The 10854-nt window shown below is 45.9% G+C and overlaps 1 protein-coding gene across 1 annotated transcript in view; it reads left to right on the top strand.

The window, feature by feature from the left end:
• Positions 1–1160: 1160 nt before the first annotated feature.
• abhd3 (abhydrolase domain containing 3, phospholipase) overlaps positions 1161–10854 on the top strand; it is a 54659-nt gene continuing 44965 nt past the window's right edge. Inside the window, exon 1 of the mRNA XM_060916094.1 lies at positions 1161–1481. Coding sequence (XP_060772077.1) covers positions 1317–1481 — 165 coding nt within the window. The 5' untranslated portion in view covers positions 1161–1316. The remainder of the gene's footprint in view (positions 1482–10854) is intronic.

The following is a 10854-nucleotide window of genomic DNA, read 5'->3' as shown; positions in this document are numbered from 1 at the left end:
TAAGAGCAAGGCATGTAATAGTCAGCAAGATCACAAAGGACCCCAGGGTAACTTTTAAGCAACTGAAGGCCTCTCTCACATTGGCTAATGTTAATGTTCATGAGTCCATCATCAGGAGAACACTGAACAACAATGGTGTGCATGTCAGGGTTGCAAGGAGAAAGCTACTGCTCTCCAAAAAGAACATTGCTGCTCCTCTGCAGTTTGCTAAAGATCATGTGGACAAGCCAGAAGGCTATTGGAAAAATGGTTTGTGGATGGATGAGACCAAAATAGAACTTTTTGGCTTAAATGAGAAGCGTTATGTTTGGAGAAAGGAAAACACTGCATTCCAGCATAAGAACCTTATCCCATCTGTGAAACATGGTGGTGGTAGTGTCATGGTTTGGACGTGTTTTGCTGCATCTAGGCCAGGATGGCTTTTCATCATTGATGGAACAATGAATTCTGAATTATACCAGCGAATTCTAAAGGAAAATGTCAGGACATCTGTCCATGAACTGAATCTCAAGAGAAGGTGGGTCATGCAGCAAGACAACGACCCTAAGCACACAAGTCGTTCTACCAAAGAATGGTTAAAGAAGAATAAAGTTAATGTTTTGGAATGGCCAAGTCAAAGTCCTGACCTTAATCCAATGGAAATGTTGTGGAAGGACCTGAAGCGAGCAGTTCATGTGAGGAAACCCACCAACATCCCAGAGTTGAAGCTGTTCTGTACAGAGGAACGGGCTAAAATTCCTCCAAGCCGGTGTGCAGGACTGATCAACAGTTACCGCAAACGTTTAGTTGCAGTTATTGCTGCACAAGGGGGTCACACCAGATACTGAAAACAAAGGTTCACATACTTTTGCCACTCACAAGAATGTAATATTGGATCATTTTCCTCAATAAATAAATGACCAAGTATAATATTTTTGTCTCATTTGTTTAACTGGGTTCTCTTTATCTACTTTTAGGACTTGTGTGAAAATCTGATGACGTTTTAGGTCATATTTATGCAGAAATATAGAAAATTCTAAAGGGTTCACAAACTTTCAAGCACCACTGTATTCCACTCTCCATGGTAACATGGAGACACTGCGTTCTTTTCTGGAGATCTCGCGAGACTTCGGCGCTCCTCCTCTCCACTGCGCCTCACACGGACGCGGAGAAAACCGAGGCGCGCGCTCGAGCCGGCGCGCGCTCTGCCGCAACGCACCGGGCTGACTGACGCACGCGCTGCAAGACCAAGACGAGCTTATAAATAGATCAAAGAGATCAGAAAGAAAGAAAGAAAGAAAGAAAGAATAAGGAGAAGGAGAAGGCAAAGCCCCATCATGATGTCACTGGATCTTAACCTGCAGGTGTTAACCAAGGAGCTGTCGGTGTATCTGGAGAACCAGGTTCGGGTCGGTGGCTTCCTCGGCTCCGGGGTCGGGCTGGCGCTTGCGTTCGGCTTCGGTGCCGCCTATGCCTGCTACTACTGGACGTCTGTTGCCAAGGTAACACCCGGAGGAGCCTTCAGGGTGACTGTGGGATGCGTTCGGTTCATGCGCGTGACACGCACCAAGGTCAGAACCCGTTAGACAGCGCGCGCGGCTTGGCTTAATGATGGGGCATCAGCCACCGGCGCCGCACGCGCAGCAATCTCCTCCGCCAGCGATACAGGACAGGACGGTCTGCACCCCCCCCCCCCCCCCCCCACCGGGGTCCCACAGGCATTATTATTATTATTATTATTATTATTATTCCGCCATATCTCAGCGTTTGATGTTAACTGCTAGAGTTTGCTTTTGCTGGATATCCAGTCATTTCCCATGACCTGAGGTATCCAGCACCTTTCTTATGATCCTCGCTGATCCCAGAAGACAAGCTTTCTGCTTCGTGCTCAAGTTCGTGCTCAACTCAGTTTTCTTCAGCCAACCTGAGAAGGTCGCCCTCACCGTGCCAAGTTCCCCTGTGAATGATGGGAAGAATGAGAATGTTCTTGCAACGCCAAAAATCCTCTTTATTTCACGCTTCAGTTCATTTAGCTTTTCTGTTTCTTTGCCTTTTATCAGTGTCTCAAAAGGGCAGGCGACGTCTATGGGTGATAGCACAGATGTTTTCTTTTTCCACCACTACAACATCTGGTCTGTTGTTCTGAAACCTTGTCTGTCTGAATTTTGGTATCCCAAAGTAGCTTCACCTTTTCGTTTTCCGGACTTCAGCTGAATTATTATTATTATTATTATTATTATTATTATTATCTCATCTCATTATCTCTAGCCGCTTTATCCTTCTACAGGGTCGCAGGCAAGCTGGAGCCTATCCCAGCTGACTATGGGCGAAAGGCAGGGTACACCCTGGACAAGTCGCCGTGGCCGGCAAGGGCCTTTCTGTGCGGAGTTTGCATGTTCTCCCCGTGTCCGCGTGGGTTTCCTCCGGGTGCTCCGGTTTCCCCCACAGTCCAAAGACATGCAGGTTAGGTTAACTGGTGACTCTAAATTGACCGTAGGTGTGAATGTGAGTGTGAATGGTTGTCTGTGTCTATGTGTCAGCCCTGTGATGACCTGGCGACTTGTCCAGGGTGTACCCCGCCTTTCGCCCGTAGTCGGCTGGGATAGGCTCCAGCTCGCCTGCGACCCTGTAGAACAGGATAAAGCAGCTAGAGATAATGAGATGAGATGAGACAATTTATCTAATTTCTGTCATACTGTAGTTACAGGAACATTCCTATAACGTCCAGAAAACCTAACTGGGACACCATCATAAAGTTTTCCAAAGGTTTCTTGTACTGCATTGGTTAAGGGAATGTTCATACAACCAAACAGGAACGTTTTTCAAAAGTCCTCCAAAAGGTTCCTCCATTACAAATGTTAACAGAATGTTCCATAAACCAAAACATGCAACCAAAAGCTAACGTTATATTGAGGTCAAACAAACTTCTCTGGCAAACCACAGGACAAACAAATAAACCTTCAAAGAAAGTTTCATTCATCTCATCTCATTATCTCTAGCCGCTTTATCCTTCTACAGGGTCGCAGGAGCCTATCCCAGCTGACTACGGGCGAAAGGCGGGGTACACCCTGGACAAGTCGCCAGGTCATCACAGGGCTGACACATAGACAACCATTCACACTCACATTCACACCTACGGTCAATTTAGAGTCACCAGTTAACCTAACCTGCATGTCTTTGGACTGTGGGGGAAACCAGAGCACCCAGAGGAAACCCACGCGGACACGGGGAGAACATGCAAACTCTGCACAGAAAGGCCCTCGCCGGCCCCGGGGCTCGAACCCAGGACCTTCTTGCTGTGAGGCGACAGCACTAACCACTACACCACCGTGCCGCCCAAGAAAGTTTCAGTAACTAAGAAATAACATTCCTGGAACGTTCTGGGAGCCAAAAATTGTTCTCTGGGTCGCCTTCACTGACAGTATACATCACTTCAGTAATCTGATTAAAAAGAATCAGATTGCTTCCTCACAAGTTGCTGATTGGCTGTCTGTCCTGAACGCCATTGTATCAATTTACATATTTACAATTGAATACTACTACTACTACTACTACTACTAATAATAATAATACGGTGGTGTAGTGGTTAGCGCTGTCGCCTCACAGCAAGAAGGTCCGGGTTTGAGCCCCGTGGCCGGCGAGGGCCTTTCTGTGTGGAGTTTGCATGTTCTCCCCGTGTCCGCGTGGGTTTCCTCCGGGTGCTCCGGTTTCCCCCACAGTCCAAAGACATGCAGGTTAGGTTAACTGGTGACTCTAAATTGACCGTAGGTGTGAATGTGAGTGTGAATGGTTGTCTGTGTCTATGTGTCAGCCCTGCGATGACCTGGCGACTTGTCCAGGGTCTCTCACCCATAGTCAGCTGGGATAGGCTCCAGCTTGCCTGCGACCCTGCACAGGATAAGCGGTTACAGATAATGGATGGATGGATATAATAATAATAATAATAGCTCCCTCATAGTCCTGATGTCCTCGTCATGGTGGAAGGAGGGTGAACTTCCAGGCGAGTCAAACTCAACACCTCCTAGCTAGGGAGAGGATAAATCACCCTAGAGGTCTCAGAGATCTAGAACCACTAGACTGGTAAAAGAAAGGGGGCACTACTACCAGGATCACCCTGCCTTGCCACAGTGATATAAATATGGATAAAAAGCAAAATCGAACTCATACTGGCTCAGTCGTCTCCCAGGATAAAAAGGTTTGTGTTTGTAAGTTAGGCAGAGGTCTACAGGTGAAGAACGGCCAAAAGCAGCAGTGAATTAAAGCAGCACCATTTGCTCAAGTCTGATTACTGCAATGGCCGCTTTACTGGACAGTGGGTTGGGACATCAGACCCAACTGTCTGAGGTTATTTCACGGGCTCTTCAGCACCTGACCACCAAAATGGTTTTCGGTTCATCATTGAGGCAAATTGTTCACTTTTGTTTACACAGTATTTCATTAGCACAGTGGTAATTGAATACTGAACACTCCAGTGTTGAATAAAGCTTACTCTTACAGTGTCAAATCAGCAGCCACAACAGCTATGGAACTGAAGTGTTCAGTGAACACCAATAGTGCTTAATTAAAACTGGTTCATTGTTCAATTAAACTGGCTGCAGTATTAAAACTAGAAGGTAGAGCACATAACTCCACCAAGCCACATATCTGGATTTGCATCAAAATGTAATCAGTTGTCCCTTGACCCATGGCTCACCTTTCCTCCAAATTTCATCAAAATCCGTTCACTATTTTTTGAGGTATGTTGGGAACAGACAAACAAATGGAAACAAAAACATAACCTTCTCCAATAAAGTTGGTGAGGTAATAGCACCAACACGCTTGCATCAACCCCTCCAGTGTTAATTAGACACTATAAGTGTTAATTCAACTCAAACAGTGCTTACTCAACATAATTAACCCTAGACAACATTTAGATAGATTAGGAACAGTGTTGGAACAGTATAACATGAGAGCAGCAGTGCATTGTGAGGCAAACCACTAAAATATTGTTTAAAGTCGACTTCTTTAGAGGAATCCCTCTGAGCCATCAGTAGTTTATAACTCCAGTGAAGAAAAACAGCTAAAAAATAGTGCAGTGACCTAATCATGGACACTCTGAATGATCATCACAAGCATTGTGTTCAAACTACACAATATCTTGTTTTTCATGATGGTCACCATGTCAGATTAGGCAATCATAGTGCAATACGTTCTTGCTCTGTCTTGGTTGGGAGACTGGCAACATTACAAGTTTGACCCTGACCACTCATCGTTCATTTCATTGCGTTTTGTTTGGGAGGAGGGTTAAAAATGGTCAATCATGGTTATTAAGGTACATATCATAGGAGTTGTCAAACTAGGTGAGAAAATACAAAAAATACAGAAAACACTTTTCGGCAGGGTGTTGTGAGGCCACATTGCTGTTCTTTGATATTCTTACATAACGAGGTCCATTTGTTGCTCCCAAATTCAGGCCTGTCACTGGAAATTTGCCAAAATTGGCCTGAATTCATGTCGTCTTATCTCAGCATGAGATAAACTGTCCAAGTTGAAGGCTACCATAGAGATAGTTGTCTTTTACACCGTTTCCCCCTGCAGAGCCACAGGGTGGCACCAGTGGGGCCACATTAAGATGAAGAAAAAACCTGTCACATGCACACTTCAAGCACAGTGAGATTCATCCTCTGCATTTAACCCATCTGAAGCAGTGAACACACACACACACACACACACACACAAACACCCAGAGCAGTGGGCAGCCATACTACAGCACCTGGGGACAGGGCCGTAACCAGGATTTTTCAAATACCGAGGTCAAGCATGGCTGACAGCATGACACCGCTGAACGGTCTGCCACTGCACTGACAATATTTTCTCACCTTCCCTCCTTCTCTTTCCCTGCTCTTCTGTTGGCTGTCAAACCTTAATTTAGTTTGTTGCAACATTTTCATTTTGCACTCAGGTAAAGCTCTATAATGCGATGTGACTATTAGCCTACGTTAGGTTAGGTAGGCATATGTGATACACTCTAAAAAAATAAAGGTGCTTCAGTGGTTCTTCAAATCTCTGGATGGTTCCATGGAGAGTCAAAACTCTGTGATGAACCATTACATTATGCGAAAGGTTCTTCACATTGGAAATGGTTCTTCAGAGCCTGGCATTCTCTTACCATTTGCTGGTCAATGCACATAGGCTATGTTTACACAAATCTGTCTTCACTGCTCAAACAAATGGTTTAAATGGTTCTTTAAAGAGGGTGGCACGGTGGTGTAGTGGTTAGCACTGCCACCTCACAGCAAGAAGGTCCTGGGTTCGAGCCCCGTGGCCGGCGAGGGCCTTTCTGTGCGGAGTTTGCATGTTCTCCCCGTGTCCGCGTGGGTTTCCTCCGGGTGCTCCGGTTTCCCCCACAGTCCAAAGACATGCAGGTTAGGTTAACTGGTGACTCTAAATTGAGCGTAGGTGTGAATGTGAGTGTGAATGGTTGTCTGTGTCTATGTGTCAGCCCTGTGATGACCTGGCGACTTGTCCAGGGTGAACCCCGCCTTTCGCCCGTAGTCAGCTGGGATAGGCTCCAGCTCGCCTGCGACCCTGTAGAACAGGATAAAGCGGCTACAGATAATGAGATGAGATGAGATTGGTTCTTTAAAGAACTGTTGCATGAACGGTTCTTTGAAGCCCTGAAAAAGGTTCTTCTATGGCATCGCTCTGAAGAACCGGTACTGGCCCCATTATTTTTTAGAGTGTAGAGCGTAGACTACTAGGGTGACCACCGACATGAGTCTGTAAGTTAGGACACTTGTGTCCAAAAGTGAGGACAAAGGCCCTAAAGTTAGGACACCGTTGTGTTACGGGGGGGGGGTAAGAAAAACTTATAAAAAAACGTATGAAGTCAATATATATTTATTAACTTGGAACACCTATCAAAAAGAGAAATGTGGAAAATGATGGTCAAGACCATGTCAACAAGAAACAAAACATTACTGTAAAGTCACTGTAAAGAGTTGTGTCCATCTATAGACACTGAAAAAACAGTCTTTGCCATGCCATAGCCCAACATATTTATTCACTTCTGAAAATGACCATCAAAAAGAAAAAAAAAAAGAAAAATCGAAGAATGAGTCAAGAAACATGTAGGCCTACTGTCATTTAGCCTACTATACTGGCCTTGGCTTATCCACAGGAACTAAACTAAAAACAAAACATCGTTGTGTTCATTTATGCTCATCCAAAAAAATATCAAAAAGAAAAACATGATCTGTGGTGGTCTGTGTCCGCGTGTCTGTCTATCGCCCCTTTCCCTCTGCTCCCCACATCAATGTCAATGCGACAGAGCTTGCAGAAGGCGAAGTGTTCTCCTTTTTGGCTCTTGCCGACAAAACGATGCTCTAAGCACCAAGCATTTTTAAAGGATGTCTTTCGTTTCGGCATGAGTATTGTTCAACAGCATGCGTGCCAACATTCATAGGTTTTTCCGTACAAACATTTGCACTGCGCGCGCAGCTCGGAGGAGCAAAAATCAGTGAATCGCGTGAGCGCAGCTTCTGAGTGACAGCAGCTTCCAGCCAATCAGAGGCTGCAGAGGCTACATCAGCTGCGCGCGCAGCGCGAATGTTTGTATACGAGAAACCCCTGTAGGCTATCTTTGCCTGTATGTCATCGCAGAATAGCAAGTGTAAATAATGGGCGGGGATTTGTGACGATTGATGCAACGGTGGCGGCTGAGGGTCCGAAATGAGGACAAAATGTAAAAAGTGAGGACGCGTGACAGACATCCAGACAGACGGCTCTAAAACCGGACTGTCCGGACGATATCCGGACGAATGGTCACCCTATCATGTGACTATTAGCCTACGTTAGGTTAGGTAGGCATATGTGATAGAGCGTAGACTACACCCTGCCTGTTTTATCCAAAACCCAACTTCCCCGGCCGACACTAGTATAGGCTACGTCGCGTGACGCTGCGTTAGACACGCCAATGATAGAGATAGAGGCTGAGAGATTTCAGATGACATTAGACAAATGTGAATTTTATTGGGGGGAAATACAGATGACATGTGGATATGGACGCTGCGTTTTACATTGATCACTGCTCGAATTCAGCGTAGACCAATTTTAAATTTCTGAAAAAAATACCGAGGACATGACCTCGGCGTCCTCAATGGTAGTTACGGCCATGCCTGGGGAGCAGTCAGGGGTTAAGTACCTTGCTCAAGGGCACTTCAGCCCAAGGCCACCCCGTGTTAACCTAACTGCATGTCTTTGAACTATGGGGGAAACCAGAGCACCCGGAGGAAACCCATGCTGACACGGGGAGAAAATGTAAACTCCACACAGAAAGGCCCTCGCCAGCCACTGGGCTCAAACCCAGAACCTTCTTGCTGTGAGGTGACAGTGCTAACCACTACACCACCGTGCCGCCCTCTCTGAAGATGTCTCTTGAGTTATTTTTTAAATTTGTGTATTTATTCAGTCTGCTTCTGCTAAAGAATCTAAACAAAGTGCGAGGTGCTAGCTTTATATATATAGATCTTCCTATGGCAAAAGCTAAATAAATAAATAATCACAATTCATTACCTTACATGACATTACAGGCATTTATCAGACGCTCTTACCCAGACCAAATTACAACACGTGCAAAAGTCAGGTACAAGAAGTGCTGAACTTCTAGACAAGAAAGTTCTAGTGCCAATTGAACAAGTGACTGCATAACACCTAGTGTAATAATCTGTTGAAGTATTAAGTCAAGTCAAGTCAACTTTATTGTCAAATATGCTATACATGCTCGACAGACAGCACAGATGAAATTTCAGTCCTCTTTGACCCACGGTGCAAACAGGCAATGCAATAAATAAAAAATAGAATAATTGAAATAAACAATACAAACAGTATAAACACTCTAGATAAGAACTAGACATAGACTAAATAAACTAGACATAGACTAAATAAACAATACAAACAGTATAAACACTAGATAAGAACTAGACATAAACACTCATATATATATATATATATATATATATATATATATATATATATATATATATATATATATATCACACACACACACACACACACATAAATTGGAGCAAATAAACAGTCAAGGGCACTTGAGGTAGAGCAGGTAAACATGAAATAAGCAGTATAAACAATAAACTAATAGCTGTTAAGGTGAGGTAGTGCGGAATAGTGCAAATGAGTGAGGTAAAGTGAGATGTGCAGTCCCTGAGTTCAGTGTATTAATGAAGGTTGAGAGCATGTGTGTGTGTGTGTGTTGGGGGGGAAACTGTGAGGGTGGCATGTCAGATGCTGAAGGGGGGGCAGGGGGGTGTGCGGGCAGAATCTGTGGCAGGGGGCAGAGGAGGGAGGAGGGGCAGAACAGGGAGGGAGTTGAGCCTCCTGACCGCTTGGTGAAAGAAACTGTTCTTGAGCCTGCTGGTTTTGGCTCGGAGACTCCGCAGTCTCCTCCCCGACGGCAGCAGGCTGAAGAGGCTGTGAGATGGGTGGGTGGGGTCACCTGCAATCCTGATGGCTTTGCGGGTGAGGCAGGAGTTATGGATATCCGTTAGAGAAGGAAGAGAGACACCAATGATCCTCTCAGCTGCTCTCACGATGCACTGCAGAGTCTTGCAGCAGGACACGGTGCAGGCGCCGTACCACACGGTGATGCAGCTGGTCAGGATGTTCTCGATGGTGCCTCTGTAGAATGTGTGCATGATGGCGGCCGGGGCTTTTGCTCTCCTCAGTTTGCGGAGGAAGTACAGACGCTGTTGCGCTTTTTTGGCCAGTGATGTGGTGTTGTTGCTCCAGGACAGGTCTTCATAGATGTGCTCACCCAGGAACACTCAGCAAACAGCCAAGGAAATGAACCAACCATACAAATGAGGTGACAAAGTACAACTAAATAGAGAAAAATACCCCCCCCCCCCAAAAAGGCTAACACTGAGTCATCATAACCAGGCTAGACAGTCCACAGACTGGGTTGGTCTAGACCAAAACACAATTACATATTGGGCATGGAAGCATGAGATAGGTGCAGCCTGAAGAGGTGAGACTTCAGTCTGTGCTTGAGGGTGGCCACCGGGTGGCCTAGTGGTTAGTGTGTCCACCTCTTGAATGGGAGATCGCGAGTTCTACTCACGGTCGGGTCATACCAAAGACCATCATAAAAATGGTACCTACTGCCGTCTGGCAAGGCACGCTGCAATACAGATGCGAGTAGGGAGTCAAACTCTCGCAGTTACCAGAGGACTAGCCCCCCACTGTAACCCTAGCTATTTAATAGGCGAGAGGCTGAGGGCGACAGAAACGGAGATCGGTGCTGCCCTATGCGCCACATGGCATGGGAAGGACTTTGATTGATTTGATTGATTGAGGGTGGTCAGGGAGTCAGCAGTTCTGACCTCAATGGGAAAGTCATTCCATCAATGGGAAGCCAGCAAAGACAACAGTCTTGAGTGGGCTGGGCAGGACCAGAAAGGAGGAGGAGCCAGGCAACCAGTAGCAGCAGAGGGTAGGGATCTGGCTGGCGTGTAGGGTCGGATCAGACTCTGGTGGTATATTGGACCTAACCCCTTGACTGCCTGGTAAACTAGCACCAAAACATGTCTTAAATTTGATGTGAGCTGCAACAGGTATCCAGTGAAGGGCATCAGGCAGAGAGCTGATGTGGGAGGAACAAGGGAGTTTGAAGACCAGGTGGGCTGCAGTGTTCTGGATGAGTAGCAGGGGTCTGATGGCAGATAGAATTCAAGCCCATGCTGCTCCAGCTTAATGAGTTATCTGTAGCATCATCAGAACTGCCCCGACATCACATTACTTTTATTGTCCAGTGATGGGGTGGTTGTGTGTGGTCACAGTGACACATAAAACTGCTGGATACTTCATGCATAGATGATT

The sequence above is a fragment of the Neoarius graeffei genome, chromosome 1, assembly GCF_027579695.1.
Source record: "Neoarius graeffei isolate fNeoGra1 chromosome 1, fNeoGra1.pri, whole genome shotgun sequence".
Lineage (NCBI taxonomy): Eukaryota > Metazoa > Chordata > Actinopteri > Siluriformes > Ariidae > Neoarius > Neoarius graeffei.
Note: the sequence above shows the minus strand (reverse complement) of the source record. Positions and strands in the feature narration are given on the sequence as shown.